Source organism: Oncorhynchus clarkii, chromosome 21, assembly GCF_045791955.1.
Source record: "Oncorhynchus clarkii lewisi isolate Uvic-CL-2024 chromosome 21, UVic_Ocla_1.0, whole genome shotgun sequence".
NCBI classification, from domain to species: Eukaryota; Metazoa; Chordata; class Actinopteri; order Salmoniformes; family Salmonidae; genus Oncorhynchus; species Oncorhynchus clarkii.
Genome location: NC_092167.1, coordinates 10,551,053 through 10,578,469, shown reverse-complemented (window position 1 = coordinate 10,578,469; position 27,417 = coordinate 10,551,053). Strand labels below are relative to the sequence as shown.

At 43.5% G+C, this 27,417-nt stretch overlaps 1 protein-coding gene across 2 annotated transcripts in view; it reads right to left on the bottom strand.

Annotated features, from left to right (window-relative positions):
- Nucleotides 1-27,417, bottom strand: part of LOC139378511 (fatty acyl-CoA reductase 1-like) — a 58,565-nt gene that overhangs the window by 3,662 nt on the left and 27,486 nt on the right. For both annotated transcript variants that reach the window (XM_071120734.1, XM_071120735.1), the window contains exons 3-10: nucleotides 15,024-15,199; nucleotides 8,834-9,013; nucleotides 7,938-8,115; nucleotides 5,435-5,479; nucleotides 5,198-5,316; nucleotides 4,835-4,902; nucleotides 568-739; nucleotides 185-314 (exon numbers count right to left, since the gene is read on the bottom strand). In XM_071120734.1, the coding sequence (XP_070976835.1) occupies nucleotides 185-314; nucleotides 568-739; nucleotides 4,835-4,902; nucleotides 5,198-5,316; nucleotides 5,435-5,479; nucleotides 7,938-8,115; nucleotides 8,834-9,013; nucleotides 15,024-15,199 (1,068 nt within the window). The remainder of the gene's footprint in view (nucleotides 1-184; nucleotides 315-567; nucleotides 740-4,834; nucleotides 4,903-5,197; nucleotides 5,317-5,434; nucleotides 5,480-7,937; nucleotides 8,116-8,833; nucleotides 9,014-15,023; nucleotides 15,200-27,417) is intronic.

The following is a 27,417-nucleotide window of genomic DNA, read 5'->3' as shown; positions in this document are numbered from 1 at the left end:
TATAATTTAACCCTCTGAAAATGAATGATGTAAGTATTAGTGACCTGTTGTCTTAATCAATAAAGCTGTTTGAGCTGAAGTGATGGCTTGGTGGCATTACTAGGTGTAAAACATACCATTTGACTATATACATCAACATGCGGAGATACAGTGTGTGCATAGATGGATGCTGAGTCTACTGTACCTTCCTGTCCTCAGGGCTGAGGTGGCTCATCAGCATGTTCATGTTCTCTGAGTTCCACTCCCAGTCCTGACTGCTGAAGTACTCTAGCAGGCCGATGGCCTTGTGCAGCCGGTTGAAGATACGCATCATCCTACACAGAGAGAGCGGAATGGAGGATCTCAGTCCAAATGTGCTGCATGTATGTTTATAACGCAATTGTAATGTTTGTTTCACTGAAGATCACTTGTATGCAGCAAACACTGATTTCTTAATGATTACAGATCATTTGATCTATTTTTACATCACACTGTTGAGTGGGTTGAAAACAAGTAGGTAGTTCAATTTTCATAGACCGAACAATGGTCTAGTGATAATGCTGATTGTCAGGACATTAGAATTCTTACTGGGGTTTCTGTCCAGACAGTCTCAGGTAGAGGTCGTAGATGAGGGCAGGGAACTTGTGGCTGACCAGGACCCAATACTGGTTCATCAGGTAGTTGGAGGTGATGTTGGCATTGGGCCTTCTGAAAGCCTGCTCCAGAGGGTTCCTCTTGAAGCTGGACATCACATGGTGCTCTGAGAGAGAAAATACAAAGGAGTTACAAATGTGAAGGAATCTGACATCCCTATCTTACAGCTCTATTCTGTTGTGGCATTTTAAGATGAGTAACGTTAAGGACGTGCCTTTCACATCTTCCTCAGCCACTATATTAGAAAATTGAGATGTATTCAGGTGTGTGGTTTTCTGTTGCACTAATGACCTCATTCACAGCAGCTGCACACCTTCCCCACCTGGCTGCAATCAAGGCTGCTCAAACCAAGGTAAAACTACTGGAGGAACAGTTAGTGAAAGAACCAGTGGGTGATACTGGTGTGAATTTGTTCCTGTGTGCTTTCTTTTGAAGACTCGTGACCTACCAGCCTCTATAAAGAAGTGAACAGGCTTACGAGGTTAGTTCCTCCTGTGTAGAAGACTATCTGGGGTAAGCCCGAGGGTAGCGCTCTCCTGTGTAGAAGACTATCCGGGGTAAGCCCGAGGGTAGCTCTCTCCTGTGTAGAAGACTATCCGGGGTAAGCCCGAGGGTAGCGCTCTCCTGTTGAGTTGTAGTTTTGTCATTTTGAGGCTTTCCCATTTTAATTTATTCCCTCTAACTGTTTTAGTGTTTTTGTTTTCAAGTTGATCATCACTTTTGAGACATCTCCACAAGATGAGAGTCAAGTGGAGGAAGAACCGTATGCGCAGGCTGAAGCGTTGAAGGTGGAAAATGAGGCAGAGGTCCAAGTAGACTGGGCCCATCCCCTACAGCTGTGATACCCCTCCCAAGACCACTCTGGTGATTGAAGCCTGCAGCCCATGATGTGAACCATGGTTGTCTGAAGCCAACCTCATTGCAATGGAGTAAAGGACAGATCCTGGCTACCCAGCCCTCTACTATGCTAATGGAGGCTGGCCAGCAACGACTACTGGAGAATGGCGAGGAAGACTTGAGAAATGATCTCCTGTCATTGAACTCTGAACTTTTACCACCTGCCCAGCATTTTATTTGTTGTAAAGACTTGTATACATCTTTGGTTTATTAACTACAAAATAGAGAACCATTTATATTGGTTAAACCCTTGTCTATTATGTTGTAGTACCGCCCCTTCACCTTCCATTATACCCAGACTGGTCTCCCAGACTAGATGTAACACAGTAAATGTAAGTCCGGGACACTCTTTATTACATGTTATTTTTGCCTTACGTAGACTAATGTCTAGCAACCCAAAGGTTGTGTTTTAATCTCCTCACAGACCATTTTAGCTAATTAGCAACTACAATACTTAGCATGTTGGCTAACCTTAACACCCCCCCCCCCCCCCCTTTGCCTCATTAGCGTTAGTCATCTAGCTAATGTTAGCCACAACCAATTGGAATGCAATATATCCCTTACAGTAACTGTAGTCAACTGTGGTATTTTGGATGTAGTAATTGCTGCATTTATACTCTAGCCCAATTGCAATCTTTTTTCATAAGGGATGTTTTGCAAATTCTTAACATGCTGTAAGATTTGCAATTCATGAAATGAGACCTCTACAAATGAATACATCTCATCCTAAATGGAGTGTCTTGGATTTAAGTACAAAATGCTCTGAGACCACGTGCCACACATGACCCTTCGAAGAATCAAAGCCGCACCGTGCTCCAGCACATTTCTGTGGATGATCAACGCTCCATCATTTGTTCTAAGATCTTAACTCTAAGTAGAACAATATTTTGGGAAGGGATTAAATATGTTTTAGCCAGGATTCTATCTGATCGTGATTTGTTGTTTATGTGCCATTGAAAGGGAGAACATGCTGTGTTTACCGTGAACACTGCCTTTACAAGGTGCATAGCTGACAACGGGTCATGTTATTGAATCTCGGCCACAGTGAATATTCTACACTAACAAGAGTTGAAAGATGGTTTTGGTGTTGAGGGTGAGTGTTCTTTGATAGGGAAAGGTAACACAAGTATACATTTTTTGAAAAAGGACATCAGCAAGATTAGATCCTGTGACCTTCTGGTCCCAATCCCCGCGCCTAGTCCACTGCGCTAGTAGGGGGGAGGGTAGCAACTTTGTTTTTTCACGTATTTAATGCTGTTCCGTCGAAGTTTAAAAAAAACTAAGATTAGAAATGTAATTAGTTAAAAATGTTTGGTAAGGAAATCAAAATTCAGAACCAGGATTCGAACTGGCAACCTTTTGGGTCAAAATCCATGTTGAATGCCCTCCATCCACCTCCAACCTACCTCCCTGAGAGCATTTATTTTATTTGACTCTCATCTGTAAACTCCACCCATTGATTTGGTAGTCTAGGCTCTGCCCACTTAGTTTTCATCCAACCAATCACATTTGTTCTGCCCTAGAAAGTAGAGCTTCCCTCAGAACAAGATTGAGGCCGGGGATCAATTCATGGTGCTGTTAAATGGTATATTGTCGGGTGTCTAGTGCGCTGTTCTATAACAAGCCTTGGATTGAATCCCAGCCTGAATGAGGAAAACTCCTGAGCACTATTCCATGGCTCTTTCTCAATTCAAGGGCTCCTTCATCGATTCCTTGGGAGATTCTCTATTGCACAAAAGTCCAGCCTCTCCTCAGTGATAAGTGGTCATGAAGAGTGTCAATTCATTTGCAAGCTATCAGAGGAGTGTCATCCAGTCCTCGATAGCCTCCTCTCGCCAAGGATAATCATAGCTGCTAGCGCCGAAGTGTTTTAAACTTTGCCAAACCCCCTTTGAATCAGCTGTTGTTTTCTCGAAGGAGAAATACTTTACTTATTCTTTTATCTATAGAATGTATTGCGCAAGTAGCTATATTAGTTTTTATTACTTTGTATTTTGTGATTCCTCCTCTGTAAACGTTATTTGCCTGATGACGAGCGAGTGAATGACCATCTAATTTCTTGCAAGAGCATTTCCCACCACGTTCCCTCTCCTTACTGCCGCTCCTCAAATATATTGACCTTTTTCAAAACGGGGTGAGAAACGGACAGAAGGCGACCAAAACCAATTAAGGTACCAGAATGTTGATAACATATCCAGCCAGCAAACCTCCAACTTCCCTAAACAGCCCCATGGGCCCCCTAGCCCCAGTTTGATTAGCTTGATTCTTAGCTCTTATGTGGTCCGGTAGATTAGTGCCCGCTATCCCAGGTTTATAACAGCGAGGCAGAGTGATGAGCCCTAATCCCTCTGCCAGCCATCTGGTGGCAATTTCCCAGAGTGAAAGGAGCAGATTCACTAATCTGATAGTATAGGGACCCTGGCTGTCGCCCGCTACCGCGCTAATCTGAGCCTGACAGATACCCGGCCTGCATGCATCCTTTTCATCTCATCACTGGGATATACTGTAGATGATGGGCTGGGAGGTGAGCTGCCACCACAACCAAAATGCTGGTGGGGGTGATGATTTCATGATGACACTTTGCCTCTACTTGTTATTGTTTGGGCAACTGTGCTTTACTGCTGATGGGAGTTGTCATTTGGGCAGATCCACAGTGGTGAGGTCAAACAGATGTAATGTTCTACTAGCTGCCAGAAGGTGGCAGTAAACCCTCACCACTGTCAAATCCCTGGGCATCTAATTATGACATAGATCATTTATCCACCTGCTTCCCACTGCTACACCATTCAAACTGATTTAGGAGAACCAGGACTGACAGACAACCCACCGTTTCATATCCCTGGTGGGAATGTATGATGCATAGTGACAACACCATCAACCAAATGGATCACTAGTCACTTTAATAATGCCACTTTAATAATGTTTACATATCTTGCATTACTCATCTCATATGTATATGCTGTATTTTATACCATCTATTGCATCTTGCCGCTCTGTCATTGCCCATCCACATATTTAATGAATATATTCTTATTCCATTCCTATACTTAGATTTGTGTGTATTAGGTAGTTGTGGAATTGTTAGATTTTGCTACACTGTTGGAACTAGACGCACAAGCATTTCACTACACTCGCAATAACATTTGCTAACCATGTGTATGTGATCAATAAGATTTGATTTGATCAAGATTTCAACTACTGAAGTACACTGATTTATGAGGACGGAAGCCACAGTGGCAGATGAACAAGCACTAATGATGTCACTATAACAGGCAGACAGACAAACTGACAGACAGATACCTACCGATCTCTCCCCAGTGGAAAGGGTTGATGCCGCCCGTTGTGCAGTTGTAAACCAGCGCTGCTTTGGGTCTGCAAGGGAGCAGAGAGAGGAGGTCAGAGGGGTCAAGTGTTAAAGGGATCAAAGGGGAGGGTCCATTAGGAAACATCTATAAAATGAGCCCATGAACACAAATCACATCAATTGAAAACACTGGGCTTCCTCATCAGTCAATGGTGTAGAGCTGGGGAGATGTGTTCGAACAAACTGGGCTAAGGTAGGTTTACAGGAGAACTTCCTGTAGGTCAATATGTGGGGTGTTTGTTTGTGTGGGTTAAACCATACAGTCATTGGTCAAACCATATTCCACCTGGGGGGAAAGTTAACCTGTGCACTGCCGTGTACCAGCCAGCGGCCAGGGTCAGGTTGATGACCACATCCACGGGGATGAGGTCCGCCACCGCATCATTGTTGGCTCTCATGGTGCGCAGGATGCCCTTCCCCGCCTGATCAGACAGGACACAGGGTTACCATCACATCTCATCACCTGATCATCGTTTAAACTAGTGGCATCAAAATGAGTATATGAAAAATACAACGTAATAAGTATATGCTGGTACTTACGGCGATGAAGACTCCGCTTGGTCCATTGAAGTTGTCGATCCAGCCCTGAGACAGAAGAATAGGGAGGGAATAAATTAGTGTAATGAGAGATTAGGGGCTCTATTCAATCCATAATTTAAATTTAAAGGCAATGTTCCCGCGTTAGACATATGCAGTCAAATGCTGCATATGTCTGTTCAATCGGAAAGTACTTAAAAATGTATATCTCGCAATCTGGAACGCTAAAGCGATGCAGACTGAATAGAGACGTAGATGAAAGAGAACCCTAAGTACCCCCGTTAAAGCTGGAATCCTTAGTTGCTACATCTATTTTTGGATGTATAAATTAATGATATATAACCATTGATTCTTGAAGAATATACCCTATAAATGCCTAATGAGCTTAGTTCAACTGTCGTACCCCATCAGAACCCAAAATACAAGCTTGTTGTACTTTAATGTTTGTAAATGTAAACAAACATTGTGTAGCCTAAAAACAGTTTTAACTATAACTTTAATATCATGGATGGTCAGTCCTTGCATCCATAGCTCTGTCTATAAAATTTGAGAGTGGTTACATTTCTCCAGGCCCATCCCTCAGCTTTTTACCAAAACTTTGTTACTGTTTCAATTTGGGATTCTAGATTCAAGCAGCTATAACATTGCTGCAACATCATCAAGTTACAAATAGCCTCCTAACAGCATCATCAATTAGATTGCTGAGTTAGCATTCCGGTGGTGTGCTAAGCTAGCTACCTACGGTGAGTGAGACTGAGATAGGGAGAGTAACACAGTGTCCACATAAATTAGCCTTCCGGTAATACATTGGTAATAGACTTGGCTTATTTGTGTGGGTCTGTCTGTGGCGTGTCAATACAGGGTAAGGCTAAGACAGACAGACAGAGACAGACAGACAGACAGACAGACAGACAGACAGACAGACAGACAGACAGACAGGTCCTTATCACACCGTCTGAGTCCATTTTTGCAGGTATACATCTTTGACCCCCAGTGACATTTTAACACTTAACGGAGTTCTGAGGACATGGAAGTTAATCTCAGACACAGACACAGACAGACACACACACACCTCCCTCGTCGCTCCCACGATCTCGAACTGCCAGCGTAATAAACTGGTAATACGTGATCTTTTGGCTGTTTTGCCGGCAGGCCTGGCCCATCTCCACTTCTACACCCACTGGCTCTGGATCCTACACTGTTCAAAAGTTACAGTCCCAGAAAACTAAATACAGCCCTGGGGTTATGTAGTCGTTTTCTGTGAATATACTTAGTGCTGTTTAAAAGTGTATTATACTCTTATAATCATTTTTTCGTCTTCTAGATCTTTGGTCTCTTTCTGTGTGAATTCATGAAGCCTCAGACGTTCAAATAATATTCCTGTAGGAAAATAAAGTAAGCATGTCACCTGAATTTGATTTGGGGGAAAGAACTTTGATGAATATTATAGTCATGACAATGATGAAATGTTGAACACCATCCTCCTAAAGTCTACATTTATTTTTAAAAGGCTTTAATATGTCCATCTGCCGCTATGCTAAGTGAGATTATAACGCTAAACGCTGTGGAATCCTTACGCTAAGATGTTAGCCTACACTACAACAGCTGGACAGAATAGAAAATAAAAAGCAGCTTACTCATGAAAGTACCATCACCCTGTACATCCAGAAGAGGACTGGCCACCCCTCGGAAGTTGGTTCCTAGCTAGCTTTCTCCCTAGGTTCCTGCCTTTCTAGGGACAACTGCTGATGTCAAAAGGCCGTTATAAAATACATTATATTGATTGATTGATTACTGCACTTTCAGAGTGGCCTTTCCATTAACCTACAGTTGCTTTTCAGTGACCTTCTATCTAGTAGGAGACATTCAGAGGCTCTCCGGTTTCAGCACTGGGAGTACCCCTTCCCTTTCCCCATCGCCCCTTCCTTGCCCCCCTCACATTGCCTACCCAGATGTTGGGGTCAGGGATGCTCCTCTTCGAGTCCTGGAATCCAGCCAAGCCGGACTTTCTGAACCATAAGAACACACCTGTCTTGGTCCAACCCTAATACAACCATTACTCACCATTACACCCCCAATCCCCCTTTAAGTCTGACTGTACACAGGGGAGATATATTGACCAGTGTACTGTTACAGCGATCGATCGCTAATTCCCATCCATTTGGCACCACAGCAGGACATGATGGTGTGAGAATTGACAGGATTTTGACTGAGCCCTTTTACCATCACAGTGAAAGTGCTACATAGATTTTTTTAAATTGTGATATATTTCTCAACAGTCAGGTGGCTGAGCCAATCACACTTCTTCTGATATACTTATCTTGCTGACCAGTCAGTACACTGTTTAATGTCCACAGACTACATACAGAATGTGATCCATGTATCTATTGATCATCTATTGACTTTAATGCTGCCAGCTATCCAGTGCCAATGCCCAGTAGAGTAATCAAGTCTCACAGAATGATGTATGTATATGATACTGTATCTCTATGGTAACGGTACTCACAGGGAAAGGCTCCTGCCAGCTGGCTCCCACTATGGAGGGTCTGATGATGCCGATGCTGAGCTTGCTGCTCTCCCTCTGAACCACGCACTCTGCCAGGGCTTTGGTGTAGGTGTAGGTGTTGGGGCGCTCCCCGATGAGGCGCGGTGTGATGTCACGGACAATGCTGTCCTCCATCCACCTGCAGTCACAGACACAAGAGAACACTCACAATTAGACTCACATCACAATGGTACAGGACACATGCCAGGATTGAAGTAAAGTTGGCATTTTGTGTAGATAGACGAAACATCATTCACTCTGATAGCTGTCTGTGATGGTATTTATAATTAATCATTAGTTGGAAATGGCACAAGGTGGTGTGGACTTGACAGCACCCTTGGTTCGGTTCAATTCCATTTCAATCAGTTCATTCAGGAGATTAATTGAAATTCAATGAATATACTGTCATTTATCTAACTAATGGCTAGATTCTATCAGATCTGCGCTAGTCGACACCAGCATAGCAGTTGTTTGGTGGAACAGCGTTAGAGCTGTCAAATCCACAAGCAGCTCCCGACATTATACCTAAAGCAGACATTTTCTCGTTCTGAACTTCCAACGCGAGTGGGACAGGTGTGGCATTGTGACAATGATCACAAGAGCAGCTGCTCACCGATGTGACAGGTACAACGTAGTTCCACCTCCGACTGCGCCAAAACATCAGCTATGCGGGTGTTGGCTCTCGCCGGTTAAAGCTTGATCTGATTGAATCTAGGTCTATGTGCCATTTATCTTCACTGAGTATATTTTCAATGCATGACATTTGCAAATTAATTCACTTCCTGAATAGATGGAGTCGTAATAGCAGCAACCCCACCCTCAACTCGGGTGCAGAAAGTAGACTTCACACTACTCACTCCAGGGAGTCAATGAGCTTCTTGGGTTCTACAGGCGGTGGGTAGATGATCTCGTCGATGTGCCTGCGGTTGCAGTTGGCGTAGGCTGTGGAGATGTGGATGAAGGCCTGGAGGTGGTGCATCTGCTGGGCCAGACTCAGGAGCTGCTGCGTCGCAATCACATTCAGCTGCAGGGCGTGTCTAGGAAGAGAGGACACACACAGCAGGACTAGGTAAGAGATCACTGTGCATAAGTACACTAAGAAGCATAAGCACACTATGCATTACCATAATATCATCACAAGGAGAAAAGTGAGACAGTGAGAGAGAGACCGAGAGAGACAGAGCGACTGAAAGAGACCGTGATAGACCGAGAGAGAGCGACAGAGATAAAAAGAGAGAGAGGAGGGTGAGAGAGCGAGAGAAATAGAGAAAGAGCACGTTGGAAGGTTGGCATTATAATCATCCTCCCTCAAACCCTTTAATCGTCACACTTCATTCCAGGAATGTGCTTCCATTCCAGGAATAAACAGACAGAACTCTAGCTCACCTCTCAGCCAGTCTACAGAGAAAGATAGTGCTTCTCAGCCACAGTCAGGCAGTGTGGACGGTGTGTGTGTGTATGTGAGTGCAGATGTCAGATGTGGTTTGGCAGCGGTTGCCCATTAACGGCAGCGCGGGGACGGCAGTCATGACAGTCAGTGGCGACAGTCAGTGGCAGTGGCATGTCACGGGGGATAAGAGTGGTAGTAGAAGTAGGCAAGTAGGCCAGTTTGAGAACTATCATAGAGCACTAGGCCAGTTTGAGAACTATTCTAGAGCACTAGGCCAGTTTGAGGACTATTATAGAGAACTATTCTAGAGCACAAGGCCAGTTTGAGAATATTCTAGAGAACTATTCTAGAGCACTAGGCCAGTTTGAGAACTATCATAGAGCACTAGGCCAGTTTGAGGACTATTATAGAGCACTAGGCTAGTTTGAGAACTATTATATAGCACTATTCTAGAGCACTAGGCTAATTTGAGAACTATTCTAGAGCACTAGGCCAATTTGAGCACTATTATAGAGAACTATTCAAGAGCACTTGGCCAGTTTGAGGACTATTATAGAGAACTATTATAGAGCACTAGGCCAGTTTGAGAACTACTATAGAGAACTATTATAGAGCACTAGGCCAGTTTGAGAACTATTATAGAGCACTAAGACAGTTTGATAACTATTATAGAGAACTAGGCTAGTTTGATAACTATTATAGAGCACTAGGCCAGTTTGAGAACTATTCTAGAGAACTATTCTAGAGCACTAGGCCAGTTTGAGGACAATTATAGAGCACTAGGCTAGTTTGAGAACTATTATATAGCACTATTCTAGAGCGCTAGGCCAGTTTGATAACTATTCTAGAGCACTAGGCCAGTTTGAGGACTATTATAGAGAACTATTCTAGAGCACTAGGCCAGTTTGAGGACTATTATAGAGAACTATTCTAGAGCACTAGGCCCGTTTGATAACTATTCCAGAGCACTAGGCAAGTTTGAGGACTATTATAGAGAACTATTCTCGAGCACAAGGCCAGTTTGAGAATATTCTAGAGAACTATTCTAGAGCACTAGGCCAGTTTGAGAACTATCATAGAGCACTAGGCCAGTTTGAGGACTATTATAGAGCACTAGGCTAGTTTGAGAACTATTATATAGCACTATTCTAGAGCACTAGGCTAATTTGAGAACTATTCTAGAGCACTAGGCCAATTTGAGCACTATTATAGAGAACTATTCAAGAGCACTTGGCCAGTTTGAGGACTATTATAGAGAACTATTATAGAGCACTAGGCCAGTTTGAGAACTACTATAGAGAACTATTATAGAGCACTAGGCCAGTTTGAGAACTATTCTAGAGAACTATTCTAGAGCACTAGGCCAGTTTGAGGACAATTATAGAGCACTAGGCTAGTTTGAGAACTATTATATAGCACTATTCTAGAGCGCTAGGCCAGTTTGATAACTATTCTAGAGCACTAGGCCAGTTTGAGGACTATTATAGAGAACTATTATAGAGCACTAGGCTAGGTTGAGAACTATTATAGAGCACTAGGCCAGTTTGAGGACTATTATAGAGAACTATTATAGAGCACTAGGCTAGGTTGAGAACTATTATAGAGAACTATTCTAGAGCACTAGGCCAGTTTGAGGACTATTATAGAGAACTATTCTAGAGCACTAGGCCAGTTTGATAACTATTCTAGAGCACTAGGCTAATTTGAGAACTATTCTAGAGCACTAGGCCAATTTGAGCACTATTATAGAGAACTATTCAAGAGCACTTGGCCAGTTTGAGGACTATTATAGAGAACTATTATAGAGCACTAGGCCAGTTTGAGAACTACTATAGAGAACTATTATAGAGCACTAGGCCAGTTTGAGAACTATTATAGAGCACTAAGACAGTTTGATAACTATTATAGAGAACTAGGCTAGTTTGATAACTATTATAGAGCACTAGGCCAGTTTGAGAACTATTCTAGAGAACTATTCTAGAGCACTAGGCCAGTTTGAGGACAATTATAGAGCACTAGGCTAGTTTGAGAACTATTATATAGCACTAAGACAGTTTGATAACTATTATAGAGAACTAGGCTAGTTTGAGAACTATTCTAGAGAACTATTCTAGAGCACTAGGCCAGTTTGAGAACTATTATAGAGCACTAAGACAGTTTGATAACTATTATAGAGAACTAGGCTAGTTTGAGAACTATTCTAGAGAACTATTCTAGAGCACTAGGCCAGTTTGAGGACTATTATAGAGCACTAGGCCAGTTTGATAGCTACTATAGAGCACTAGGCATGTTTGAGAACTATTATAAAGCACTAGGCTAATTTGAGAACTGTTATGGAGCACTAGGCCAGTTTTAGAACTATTACAGAGCACTAGGCCAGTTTAAGAGAGAACACCACTGACTGTGGACTGCTCCCAACAGTGTGTTCCTCACTGTTCCAAGCTGCTGAGTCATTAATGAATTCCGCTATTGGATTTTCATTAGGGTGCTAGATATATTGTACCCTAGCAGCTATAGTGGCTATGGTGCTTATCACTGCTTCAGTGCTAGGCTTGACTAGCCTTGTACGTTTGCACAGCATAGATGCCGTGTCTATGGCACTATCTGAAGAGCTGTAGTCTTGGTCCCAGTGATTAAACTGTTGTCTGATTATGCTCCAACACCCCCTGGCAACTTTGTTTCCCTGGCTGGTGTGTTTACGGACATATTCAATCAATCCTTATCCCAGTCTGCTATTCCCACATGTTTCAAGAGGGCCACCATTGTTCCTGTTCCCAAGAAAGCTAAGGTAACTAAGCTAAATGACTATCGCTCCGTAGCACTCACTTCCGTCATCATGAAGTGCTTTGAGAGACTAGTCAAGGACCATATCACCTCCACCCTACCTGACACCCTAGACCCACTTCAATTTGCTTACCGCCCCAATAGGTCCACGGACGACGCAATCACACTGCCCTAACCCATCTGGACAAGAGGAATACCTATGTAAGAATGCTGTTCATCGACTACAGCTCAGCATTTAACACCATAGTACCCTCCAAACTCGTCATTAAGCTTGAGACCCTGGGTCTCGACCCCTCCCTGTGCAACTGGGTCCTGGACTTCCTGATGGGCCGCCCCCAGGTGGTAAGGGTAAGTAAAAACATCTCCTCGCGGATCCTCAACACTGGGGCCCCACAAGGGTGCGTTCTCAGCCCTCTCCTGTACTCCCTGTTCACCCATGACTGCGTGGCCATGCACACCTCCAACTCAATCATCAAGTTTGGAGACGACACTACAGTGGTAGGCTTGATTACCAACAACGACGAGACGGCCTACAGGGAGGAGGTGAGGGCCCTCGGAGTGTGATGTCAGGAAAATAACCTCACACTCAATGTCAACAAAACAAAGGAGATGATCGTGGACTTCAGGAAACAGCAGAGGGAGTACCCCCCTATCCACATCAACCGGACAGTAGTGGAGAAGGTGGACAGTTTTAAGTTCCTCGGCGTACACATCACAGACAAACTGAAATGGTCCACCCACACAGACAGCGTGGTGAAGAAGGCCTAACAGCGCCTCTTCAACCTCAGGAGGCTGAAGAAATTTGGCTTGTCACCAAAAACACTCAAACTTTTACAGATGCACAATCGAGAGCATCCTGTCGGGCTGTATCACCGCCTGGTACGGCAACTGCTCCGCCCACAACCGTAAGGCTCTCCAGAGGGTAGTGAGGTCTGCACAACGCATCACCGGGGGCAAACTACCTGCCCTTCAGGACACCTACACAACCCAATGTCACAGGAAGGCCAAAAAGATAATCAAGGACACCCGAGCCACTGCCTGTTCACCCCGCCATCATCCAGAAGGCGAGGTCAGTACAGGTGCATCAATGCAGGGACCGAGAGACTGAAAAACAGCTTCTATCTCAAGGCCATCAGACTGTTAAACAGCCATCACTAACATTGAGTGGCTCCTGCCAACATAGTGACTCATCTCTAGCCACTTTAATAATGAAAAAATTGATGTAATAAATGTATCACTAGCCACTTTAAACAATGCTACTTTATATGTTTTCATACCCTACATTACTCATCTCATATGTATATACTGGACTCTATTCCATCTTGCCTATGACGTTCGGCCATCGCTCATTCATATATTTTTATGTACATATTCTCATTCATTCTTTTACACTTGTGTGTATAAGGTAGTTGTGAAATTGTTAGGTTAGATTAATCGTTGGTTATTACTGCATGGTCGGAACTAGAAGCACAAGCATTTCACTACACTTGCATTAACATCTGCTAACCATGTGTAGGTGACAAATCAAATTTGACAACATTGTGTGACAGACAAGAGAACGTGAGAGAGAACAGGGGAGAGAGAGAGAGAAATACAGAGGAAGGGATGGAGAGGTAGCGGTGAAAAGGCAAAGTCAGAGAAGAGAGCTATGATGCTGTTCAGAGAACAATCTCACAGCTTTTCCCTAACTGAGCTGTCAGTCATGGCTAATGTTCCGCCTCCCCACACCTCCTTTCACCTCTCTGACTGCATCTCATCCCTTAAGGCTGTCCTGTCTGTCCTACTCTACGGGATCTGTTCCCAGCAGCCACACAGGCACCCAGACAGGCGTATTTAACAGTATGATGAAGACTTGTGAGAATACACTGAGACAGATAGACACAGAGCTCTTTAATGTTTTAATAATCCCTCTGAAGACCTCATTCCTGCTTCCTCACTGAGTAGGAGACATCTAAAGACATCTCTCTACCCCCTACAGCTAGCTAGCTACCTGCAGACTCCCTGGATACATCTCTCTACCCCCTACAGCTAGCTACCTGCAGACTCTCTGGATACATGTCTCTACCCCCTACAGCTAGCTACCTGCAGACATCTCTCTACCCCCTACAGCTAGCTACCTGCAGACTCCCTGGATACATCTCTCTCTCTGTCTGTCTCTCTCTCACCACATGGAACATCGATGCACTGTCTACTACGTGAGATGATGAAACCATGTGGAATATTGAAAACTTACAGTTTCAAAATCCTTAATATAAATTCAATGTTACTGTAAGTCTTTATTCGCTCAACAACATTGTTTTGGATTTTGATTTAATATGTTTAATGATGTAAGCGTTTGCCTGTCAACCATTTTAGGTCAACAATGTTGCTTGATAGACGCTACACAAAGCTATATTATTGGGGAATCTCTGTTGTCTTTCTCAACATCTTCATCATACTCTAGATGTATCAGCTTTCCCATTGGTCAACACCAGAACACAAATAGACCACACTATCAACCAAACATCACTTCCTGTAGGAAGTCCCCGCACACTGGGCACTTCCTGGTACTCGGGACAATGACAAAGCAAAACCCTTCGACCCCATAAACCAGACCTGAGTAAAACAACAAAAATAAAACACGTGACCAAGATACAGACGACCCTGGCCCCTATACGGGCTGACCTCCTCTCAATTAGAGACTGTCTATTGGGTTGACGTCATTTAATAGAGATCCTATGTCTTTGTACCTCTCTCTGTGTCAGACACAAGCTATGTCCATGCATTTATGCACAATCAAACAGATTTGATTTGTTGAGTTGATAAAGTGGTGAGTTAGCATGTGAGCTAGGTGATAGAGGAAGAGTCAGTGTGTAGGGGGTTGTGGTCCTCACTTGAGGGGTTCGTCGAAGCGGATGGTGGCAGCACAGTGGAAGATGATGTTGACGCAGGAGGTCAGTCTCTCTACGTCCTCAGGACTGATGGCCAGGGCAGGCTGTGTCAACTCACTGCTGATAGGAACTATCTTCTGGTGGAAGTCTGGGTTGTCCTCCCTCACGCGGTCAAACAGCTGCAGGAAATGCACACATAGATGCATCAGATCATATCAACGTATGTCAAGCCATTGATTTAACCAGGTCAATATGTAAAGGCCGTTGTATACATAGATGTCTGTAACAATTCTGTCCACATTGATGTTTGGCTGGAGGCTATTTCTCTGCACAACTGCTACTGTGTGAAGCCATGGCAGCTTTTACCTAACAATAGCACCATAGTAGTATTTGCAAGCCTCAGTATTAACAATATGGGTCATGTTGCCCTATGTAATTGATGAATGACTCGTATTTAAACACAGATTGAGCGGGTGTCAATTTTCCCACAATGCCCTTGTAGCAGTGGCGTTGCTCATAGGAGACCACACGCTGCAGTACCAGAGCACACTGTTTGCGTGTGTGTGTGTAACATGTTCCCTGTTGCTGTGAATCAGATGAGGCGAGGCGTGCACCCTACGGAACACTACACAGGAAATGAAACCACCTTATCACCAAGGAGGGAGATAATATCACTCCTTATCCTCCATGCAAAAACCATTATCAACAAATTGTAGGTTTTAGTCTTGAATGATGGTGTTTTAGGGCTGAATATAAGGACACAACAAACAGAAGGGAAGATAAAGTCTCTTGTGACAGACGAGACAAATAAAGTAGCTGGCCAGTGTGCACCTCAGATTTGGCTCTGGGTGTCAAGAATAAAGGAAGTGCATAAGAAAACTGCACTGGACATTTCAGATTGCTAGTGATTAGGATTAGCATGTGTGAGTTATGAAATTGGCTCTGTGTGTGGTGTATGGTGTGTGGTGTGTGTGTGTGTGTGGCAGTACCGGCTGCCCTGGTAAGCAGACCACTAAGTGAAGAGCAGGACAGATGTTGAGTAATGCCTCCAACAGCTGTTCATATCCATGTTCTCTCTCTCCATCTCCATCCATCTCTTTCTATCGCTGTCTCTTTTCTGGCTCTCTAATGAGTCCATGTTGACTGCACTTTTCCTCACATCCTGACAAACTCTGATGAACTCTGTTGACCTCATTCACCCTGGTGGAAAAAGCTATACTATACATGATGTACAGTGTAGTAGTAGCGTTGGTACTATACATGATGTACAGTGTAGTAGTGGTGTTGGTACTATACATGATGTACAGTGTAGTAGTAGCGTTGGTACTATACATGATGTACAGTGTAGTCATAGTTTTTTGTTGGATCAGCAGCAGTGGTTTTCTGTATGGCTGGGACCACTCTGATAAGAGTGAAGGGAATAGCTGGTTACAGACGGGAGTGAAACTGATCCTTCTCTCTCCCTCCCTCTGTCTCTCTCACTAAGCGTGCCCCATACCTTAAAGTGGGCCTTTTCCAAGCCACTATGAAAGGGTCTGTGCCACTTTATGCCACCTAGGTTTCATGCTTTTTGGACCCAGTACCTCTTCCAAGGCAGCTGTGTTGCAGAACTGTAAAAGAGACAGTGTATAGTATGTATAGTATAGCATGTATAGTACCAACACTACTACTACACTGTACATCATGTATAGTACCAACACTACTACTACACTGTACATCATGTATAGTACCAACACTACTACTACACTGTACATCATGTATAGTACCAACACTACTACTACACTGTACATCATGTATAGCACCAACACTACTACTACACTGTACATCATGTATAGCACCAACACTACTAACTTATCAGAATGAATGTAACCTGTCAGCCTTGTTGTAAAAAAAACATAATTTAAGACAAGAGAGGGATAGGAAAAAAGAGGAAGAGAGAGAGAGAGAGAGAGGGAGAGAGGAAGAGAGAGGGAGAGTGAGGGAGAGAGAGAAAGAAAGAGAGGAAGAGAGATGGAGGAAGAGCGAGGAAGAGAGATGGAAGAAGAGAGGGAAAGAGAGGAAGAGAGAGGAAGCGAGAGAGAGGGGGAGAGGGAGGGGGAAGAAATAGTGAGTGCATTAAGGTCAGAGGGGTAAGTGAGGTCAGAGATTGTGGGCCTGTGCATGGCCTTTGTTCAGAGATGAGGAGAGAAGGGCATTGTGGGATATGGGTGTTCTTTTGTGAGAGACTGAGGCAGTCTCCCAGTGCCAGCCTACCACTGATCTCCCCTCTGGCACAAACCATCTGACTGTGTGTTACTGTGTGTGTCTCTCTCTCTCTCTCTCTCTCTCACTCGCTCTGTGTGTCTGTGTGTGTGCATGAGTTTCAATGTGTGTGAGAGACAGAGTGTGGATGTGTGCCCGCATCTTCCCACAGTAACAGCGCAGCATGGCCATCAGGGCTGAGACAGAGGAGCTAATCTCTCTGTATCTCTGTATCCTCAGACACAGAGCCAAGAGGGATGTGTCACTGCTGGGATGACTGGGCTCGAACACAGCATCCATTTAACAGGGATTATCTATTCAACAGAGCTATCTATTAGATATCTGTTATTCTGACTGACTATGTAGGGCTGCCAGCCTCGCTGCCTCTCGTACCACATGCCAACCAGCCCCAGATGAGGAGCAGCATGAAATGACTGGCACCGTGCAAAGCTGGCAGCCTAGGCCTCTCTGTCAAACTCCCGGTCTCTGGGTGGGTCTCTGGGCGGGACCTGTGTGTAAGGGTATAACCCTGTGTCGTGAGTACTCCCTGATCATGCCAACCTGCTCCAGGTGAGTCTATATGTGAAGAAATGCCTAGGGGTCGTAAATCTCCAGACTCTCCTCCCGCTTGGCCTAGGGGTCGTAAATCTCCAGACTCTCCTCCCGCTTGACCTTGGGGTCGTAAATCTTCAGACTCTCCTCCCACTTCAACAGTGGCGTTTGTGGACTTTCAGTGTTAGGTTCTAATTTTCAGAGTAAATAACTCAGACACTAGAGAAGCTTTAACCAAGTTTAATTCTTCCCAAAGGGTCGACACAGCTGTATTCAGAGAAAAGACATGACTTCCCCCGTGGTGGTATTCATACCCCACTTTGGGTGGAGTCTCCTCTTTATCTCAAAACATTGCATCCTTCTTGCTAAGCAGGGAACTAAGTGATATGAGCCTTCAACAGTTTCTCCCCTTATCAGTACTGTCACAAGCAATCGTTTTCCCTGCACTCAGCACATTCCGAGCTTAGTTGTCTTACTACAGAGAACCATTCACTTCTCACTCTTTTATATACTAGGAGTCTGATCTATCATGTCTTTAATATCTCAATGTTCAAAGTTTACCCCGAATCCAACAACAGAAACCCAACACTAATGGCCCCTTCCTTTCAGCTAGCAACCCAAGCTGCCATGTTAAAACAGCTTCACTGACCATCCTGTAAATATAGCCACTCATTCACAGTCCCTTTAGAGATGTCAGAGAGAGAGATGTCAGAGAGAGATGTCAGAGGGGGAGAGAGAGAAAGGTCCCCTGGAGCAAAGATATGGCAGGGAAAGAGAGAGTAGCTAGAGCGAGATAAAGAGAGGAAAGGGAATAAAAGTTACAATGTGAATGACAGAAAGGGAAGCATGTGGAGTGTTTTGTGTGTGCTGTTGTCCCTGGGGAGGCTTGTATACAGCAGCATAATGAGATTGTATTGCTCATGCATGGTGGGCTGTGGTTGGATGTGATGGGGAGTGGAGTGGAGCTGACTGGGTGTCTCTTTGCCGGGTGAGCCACAACTTCACAGGCGTGAAATAGAATCATGCACTATAATATAGGGAATGGAGCTGTTTGAAGACATATCATGGCTTTAAGCCATTTCTATGTGTCTGTCTCAGTTTATTATCTCTGTTTAGTCTTTATATTCTCTGTGGTTGACTCTTGGGGAGAAACATTGGAGTGGACTTCCAGGAATGATTCCCCTGGGAGAGAGCGCCAGCTATCTTGGACGTCATCCAGTTCCTGTACATACCACGGCTCCTCAAAGACCTGGGGGATTCTTCAGCGGTGCAGACCAGGGCATAATTCATAAAAGCAAACAGAGGCGGAAGACAGAGCATTGCTGATCATCCAGTCCCAGCTGGAGGCTATCTAACGCTGTGCTCAACTCAATACAAGAGGATCAATACCAACAGGACAGTACAGTTTACTTTACGGTGACAGACAGCAATGTTAGAATATGCGCTCGGCAGTCGGCATACCGATGGCATGACATTCCACTTCTGAGACAGTGACCTCATGGCGAGCCATGGCAAATTCCATTATCCCTCTAGAACAAACCAAATGGAACTCAGGACTACTTTGTAATGAGAGACACGAATCCACGTGGTCACTGGAAACCACCGACAGGGACAGACCTAACTCATTGCTTTAATGATCAAGCAAACGTAATGCTCAGGTTAACTGCGACTTCTCCTCAGTGGTCGTAGCATTGTAACCCCTAGGGGTTAGGGAAGGTGACAGAGGGATGTGGAGAGGGTTGTGGCCCCTCTGAGGAGCGTTACTTGTGGCCCCCGGCGGCCGGCCCTGGTCCAGAGGGGTGTTCGGCCGAGCGGAATCCCGGAACTCGGGTCAGAGCGCTACTGTTGTTAATCCATCGATTACAGAGGAAACCAAGCTGACAGCACCCCCTCGCTCCAATGAGCACCGAGACACACACTGCATCATGGCAAGAAAAACACACTTCAACAAAAAAATACCAGAGGTGCTTCCATGTTTCCATGTAACAGAATCAGCATTCTACTGGCATCCAAACCATCCTCCTTCACCTGAGTCACTTATTCCTTAAAGGAAACCTTATGGTGGTTTGATTCAGTCTGGTGACGATGTGTGTTTCAATCAGTTTCCATTCACAGTTTATCAAAGGGAGGAACATGGTGAGGCTGGGTAATCTTGATGAACACAATATCCTCTGTGTTATAGAGAACAGGCTCTTATCCTGACATCAAAACCTGGAGCTTCTCAGAACCTCTGACTCCTTTAGAGGAAATGAAAATGGAGCTCTCTCATCCCAGGCTAGATCAATAGCATGCACGTAGGCATGCAAACACCCGCACACACACACACACATCTGCAAACACACACACACACACACACACACACACCTGCAAACCCCCACACACACAGACCAAGGGCTAAGTCATTACACATGAACAAGTCAACTCTGACCCCCAAACATTCCATACTTTGAAATTTCACAGCGACACTCTCTCTTTTCCTCTCGCTGTTTAAGTTCCATCCGTCAACCACAAGTCCAAGACTGGAGAGCAGTAGGTGACCAATGGCTGTGCAGGTCTGAAGAGATGACCTCAGGGCTCCGTCTACTGCCTCCTCCAGGTCATTCATGTAGGGCGTCTGTTAGAGTTGGAGACGTTGTGATTTGGTGTGCACCAAGGCACCGTTCTAGCGTCGCTACTTTATGACCTCAACATGCGGTCACACAAAAAGGTCATCAATCATGCAGAAAGACCATCATATTGGATCAGATAAATGCCTGGTCTAATACACAAACAACTATATAGATGTGGAAAGGGCAAGGCGCTTGGCAGACTCTTTATCCCTATGGGGACACCAGTGTGGGTTGCTGTGGTCCCCATTAGGGCCACCACTGAGCATGTGCTAAATGCATGTCTGCCCTACCCTGATGGCTCTCCTGGCACTGTTCAATGTGCTAATTTGTTTCACAAACCAAGTTCGTGTGTGCTCTCTCTCTCTCTCTCTCTCTCTCTCTCTCTGCCCCTCGTGCCACATGCCAACCAGCCCCAGATGTGTAGCTGCATGAAATGACTGGCACTGTGCCAAGCTGCCAGCCTAGGCCTCTGTCAAACTCCCGGCCTCTGGGTGGGTCTCTGGGCGGGTCCTGTGTGTAATGGTATAACCCTGTGTGGGCGAGTGTTCTCTGAACTGTTATATCCACCATTTAAACAGAGCTTTACAGGGCCTTGTAATATACTTGTATGTATTGAAATGTAATTCCACGCAGTAAACAACACACCATACTGTAGGATGCAGTCATTGGACCTAGTTCAATAACACCAGGCCAGATGGGAGCAGCAGTGCTAGTCATGGACCTGTTTTACAGCCATAACCCGCCAACAGTTATGCCCTGCCTGTGTTAAAGGTGATTACCCACAGTGAGAGCTGGCCTTTATCAATGCAGGGAGACAGTTACAAGGTTATAAGTAGGGCAGGAACACGTGGAAACACCAAGCTCCCTGTTAGGGAAGAAAGCAATCAGGCCTGAATATGAGTCGCAAAAAAGAGGAAATCGATAATGCAATGTATTCGTGGGGGACCCATGCATATCCACGAGCACACGCACACGAGCACACACACACAAACACGCAGTACCCTTAATGAGCTCGGGAGTTGAGGGCCTTCCCTCCTTCACTGTGGGTGACTCTTAAAACTCTCATACTAGAGCAGGTCTGCAGTGTGTAGACTCGCCTTGTAAACACAGCCAGCCAATAAGTGTTACCCTGGATGCTCCCCAGAGGTACTTGGTCCACACCAGCCGGCCCATCCATCCCAGGGGCACCCAAAATGCAAGGACTCAATACCAGAAAGGATTATAGTACCAGCCACTGTCACCACTGGTTTACCACAGAGCACTGAAACAAAGGAATCCACAAAGGCAGACATTTCTAAATACATTATGGACGTAGTTGCAGCCTTAATCTAAACAGGTTTTGTTTCTACTGGACAACATGTGACCTCGTCCCCAAGCTCAATTGCTACCGTATATAGAAAGCCATCTGGGGATAAAATTACTGACATTGAATTCAGTGAGGCAGGAAAGCTTTAGGCTATTTCAGTTATAGAGTGCCCTAAAATACTAATTGTCATTGTAGGTTTCTGTAAAAGTGTGTTAAATATCTAGGTGGAGTAGTTGCCTAATATGGAAACCTTAATATAGGCTGAATGCCAAGCCTGTAAACTTTGTGGATTTTACATTGCCTGGCCAACATGCCTTGCTTATATTTTACAACTCAGTTGTTCGTCATATCATAGAAATAATTCAAATGTGTAAATGGTCGGGGCACTTTAAAGGAGCCGAGGGATTATTAAGTCATCATTGGCCAGTTTTCCTCCACGTCTAGTTTCCCTGAACTCCTGGTCCTAATGGGGTATGGATGTGGTAGTACATTAACCTTTAGATGACTGGCTAGGTAGTCTGTCCTGGCTGTCATTCTGATCTGGCCCTGCCCTCCCTCCGTAGAGACTAAACTCCAGGCCAATGTTCCCTCTAAGCTGCGAGCGAGCGTTCACGGTCACGCAGCTCCCCCAGAAACAAATATAGCCCACAGAGAGAAGCACACAATCGCAATCGACTGGTCGATCTCCAAGCAGGGCTGTGGCGGACACTGAATTTTGTCAGCCAGTGATTGTCAAGAAAATAACTGTCGGTCTCACAGTAATTGACCGTTCATGAACAAACACATTTAGCATCTCCTGGCTTCCACACACAGCATCCAAGCCACGGATGCAGACCTTTGGAACATCTACATTTGAAAAAGTCTAATAAATGTATAGCCTACACCTTCACAATAAATCCATGTAATACAGCCTACACCTTCACAATAAATCCATGTAATATAGCCCTACACCTTCACAATAAATCCATGTAATATAGCCCTACACCTTCACAATAAATCCATGTAATATAGCCCTACACCTTCACAATAAATCCATGTAATATAGCCCTACACCTTCACAATAAATCCATGTAATATAGCCCTACACCTTCACAATAAATCCATGTAATATAGCCTACACCTTCACAATAAATCCATGTAATACAGCCTACACCTTCACAATAAATCCATGTAATATAGCCTACACCTTCACAATAAATCCATGTAATATAGCCTACACCTTCACAATAAATCCATGTAATATAGCCTACACCTTCACAATAAATCCATGTAATACAGCCCACACCTTCACAATAAATCCATGTAATACAGCCTACACCTTCACAATAAATCCATGTAATACAGCCTACACCTTCACAATAAATCCATGTAATATAGCCTACACCTTCACAATAAATCCATGTAATATAGCCTACACCTTCACAATAAATCCATGTAATACAGCCCACACCTTCACAATAAATCCATGTAATACAGCCCACACCTTCACAATAAATCCATGTAATACAGCCTACACCTTCACAATAAATCCATGTAATACAGCCCACACCTTCACAATAAATCCATGTAATACAGCCTACACCTTCACAATAAATCCATGTAATACAGCCTACACCTTCACAATAAATCCATGTAATATAGCCTACACCTTCACAATAAATCCATGTAATACAGCCTACACCTTCACAATAAATCCATGTAATACAGCCTACACCTTCACAATAAATCCATGTAATATAGCCTACACCTTCACAATAAATCCATGTAATACAGCCTACACCTTCACAATAAATCCATGTAATATAGCCTACACCTTCACAATAAATCCATGTAATACAGCCTACACCTTCACAATAAATCCATGTAATATAGCCTACACCTTCACAATAAATCCATGTAATACAGCCTACACCTTCACAATAAATCCATGTAATATAGCCTACACCTTCACAATAAATCCATGTAATACAGCCTACACCTTCACAATAAATCCATGTAATATAGCCTACACCTTCACAATAAATCCATGTAATACAGCCTACACCTTCACAATAAATCCATGTAATATAGCCTACACCTTCACAATAAATCCATGTAATACAGCCTACACCTTCACAATAAATCCATGTAATATAGCCTACACCTTCACAATAAATCCATGTAATACAGCCTACACCTTCACAATAAATCCATGTAATATAGCCTACACCTTCACAATAAATCCATGTAATACAGCCTACACCTTCACAATAAATCCATGTAATATAGCCCTACACCTTCACAATAAATCCATGTAATATAGCCTACACCTTCACAATAAATCCATGTAATATAGCCCTACACCTTCACAATAAATCCATGTAATATAGCCCTACACCTTCACAATAAATCCATGTAATATAGCCCTAATCTAAAGAAACATGATATGAAGAAAATGTAGTATATTTCAGAATAACAGAATACCATGCTCTGAGTTGTTCTTATGTTAGATACTGATCTGGCTATGCCATATGGCTGTGGGCTACACTAGTTCATTTAGCTGACAAGATTTGCTTAGAATTTCGTGGCATTATTTTATAGAATGAAGAATACAATTGAATACAATTGCAACAGTGTGCATCCTTATCCAATTCCGAGGAGCATATTGAAGATATTGGAACTGTCCACATTTACTTTCGTCAGCCAACAAGATGAGTAGGCCTAACGAACAGCAAGAGCACTAGCATATGTCAATCTACTATCCCCATAGTACACATTTTGACCTGTTCTGTGTGAGAAATAAATATTCCAAACAGACTGGGACAGATGCGATAGATCCCAAATTAATACAACCACTAGCATCAAACATTTTTTTTTACGCAATGAGGCTGACGCAACAGATCAGAACGTTTAGCTTAAAATGTTGATAAACTATTAGGCTATTTCTTCACATTATAAGCACAGAAATACGCACACGGCAGTAGGCTACAAACGCTAATTGGAAAACAGCATTATCAAAAGTGACCACAAATATGATATGCAGGTAATGCCTTTACTATAAAGGTGCATTTTTATGGTGAAAATGATCTTCCCCAAACTTGAAACTCACACGCTGCACACATTATGTATGCCAGTTAAACTCCACACCCGTTGTAAAGCGGATTAATGTGCTTCATTTTAAGAAGTTATTTGGCCACTAATTGTGATACAATCCTTATTAAAACAAATATGCCTATGGGCTAGGCTACATGGGGTGTGCGACTATGATTCGAAAAAGTCATTTAAAAAAGGCATTGTTTCTTATGCTGGGCATCATATACAATTGATAATATATAATTCACAAGTGACAGGCTAATATTGCACCCATCAGACTATTCTTGATTTAATCTTTACATACAGTTGAAGTCGGGAAGATTACATACTATTACGTTTGTCTGAAGGCGCAGCGTACTTAGAGTTCCACATGTTTAATAATTATGAAACTCACCAAAAACAATACAGAAGAAAACGAAACGTGACGTCCTGGGCTGCTCACAGGCAGCTACACAAAAACAAGATCCCACAAACAACAGGTGGGAAAAGGCTGCCTAAATATGATCCCCAATCAGAGACAACGATAGACAGCTGCCTCTGATTGGGAACCATAGCAGGCCAACAAAGAAATAGAAAACATAGATTGCCCACCCTAGACACACCCTGACCTAACCAAATAGAGAATTAAAAGGATCTCTAAAGGTCAGGGAGTCATTAAAACTTGTTTTTCAACCACTCCACAAATTTCTTGTTAACAAACTATAATTTTGGCAAGTCGGTTAGGACATCTACTTTGTGCATGATACAAGTAGTTTTTCCAGCAATTGTTTACAGACAGATTATTTCACTTATAATTCACTGTATCCCAATTCCAGTGGGTCAGAAGTTTACATACACTAAATTGACTGTGCCTTTAAACAGTTTGGAAAATTCCAGAAAATGATGTCATGGCTTTAGAAGCTTCTGATAGGCTAATTGACATAATTTGAGTCAATTGGAGGCGTACCTGTGGATGTATTTCAAGGCCTACCTTCAAACTCAGTGCCTCTTTGCTTAACATCATGGGCAAGTCAAAATAGATCAGCCAAGAACCCAGAAAAAACATTGTAGACCTCCACAAGTCTGGTTCATCCTTGGGAGCAATTTCCAAATGCCTGAAGGTACCACGTTCATCTGTACAAACAATAGTTCGCAAGTATAAACACCATGGGACCACGCAGCCATCATACCGCTCAGGAAGGAGACGTGTTATGTCTCCTAGAGATGAACGTACTTTGGTGCGAGAAGTGCAAATCAATCCCAGAACAACAGCAAAGGACCCTGTGAAGATGCTGGAGGAAACAGGTACAAAAGTATCTATATCCACAGTAAAACGAGTCTTATATCAACATAACCTGAAAGGCCGCTCAGCAAGGAAGAAGCCACTGCTCCAAAACCCACCATAAAAAAGCCAGACTACGGTTTGCAACTGCACATGGGGACAAAGATTGTACTTTTTGGAGAAATGTCCTCTGGTCTGATGAAACAAAATTAAAACTGTTTGGCCATAATGACCATCGTTATGTTTGGAGGAAAAAGGGGGATGCTTGCAAGCCGAATAACACCATCCCAACTGTGAAGCACGGGGGTGGCAGCATCGTGTTGTGGGGGTGCTTTGCTGCAGGAGGGACTGGTGCACATCACAAAATAGATAGCATCATGAGGTAGGACAATTATGTGGATATATTGAAGCAACATCTCAAGACATCAGTCAGGAAGTTAAAGCTTGGATGCAAATTGGTCTTCCAAATGGACAATGACCCCAAGCATACTTCCAAAGTTGTGGCAAAATGGCTCAAGGACAACAAAGTCAAGGTATTGGAGTGGTCATCACAAAGCCCTGACCTCAACCCTATAGAGCATTTGTGGGCAGAACTGAAAAAGTGTGTGTGAGCAAGGAGGCCTTCCAACCTGACTCACTTACACCAGCTCTGTCAGGAGGAATGGGCCAAAATTCAACCAACTTGTTATGGGAAGCTTGTGGAAGGCTACCCGAAACATTTGACCTAAGTTAAATCAAATCAAATGTATTTATATAGCCCTTGGTACATAAGCTGATCTCAAAGTGCTGTACAGAAACCCAGCCTAAAACCCCAAACAGCAAGCAATGCAGGTGTAGAAGCACCTGCAAGTGTAGAAGCACCAACCATTTAAAGGCAATGCTACCAAATACTAATTGAGTGTTTGTAATTTTCTGACCCACTGGGAATGTGATGAAAGAAATACAATTTGAAATAAATAATTCTCTCTACTATTATTATATTTCACATTCTTAAAATAAAGTGGTGATCCTAACTGACCTAAAACAGGGATTTTTTACTAGGATTAAATGTCAGGAATTGTGAAAAACTGGGTTTAAATGTACTTGGCTAAGGTGTATGTAAACTTCCGACTTCAACTGTATACTAAATAATATATGTGTGAAATTTGTTTTGATTTAGAAGGGACCATTATCATGCAAACAGTGGTAGGGGAAAAATACATGTCATCACTGCACTTAAATAGCGAATGGAGGACGCTTTTCCTGTGGTTCATTTTCATGCCAGCCAGGTAGGCTATACTCCTGTTGTAAAGATAAGTCATGTGCTTAATATTTGCTTAATATTAGGAATGTTGAGAAATAAATAAAGTAGGCCTA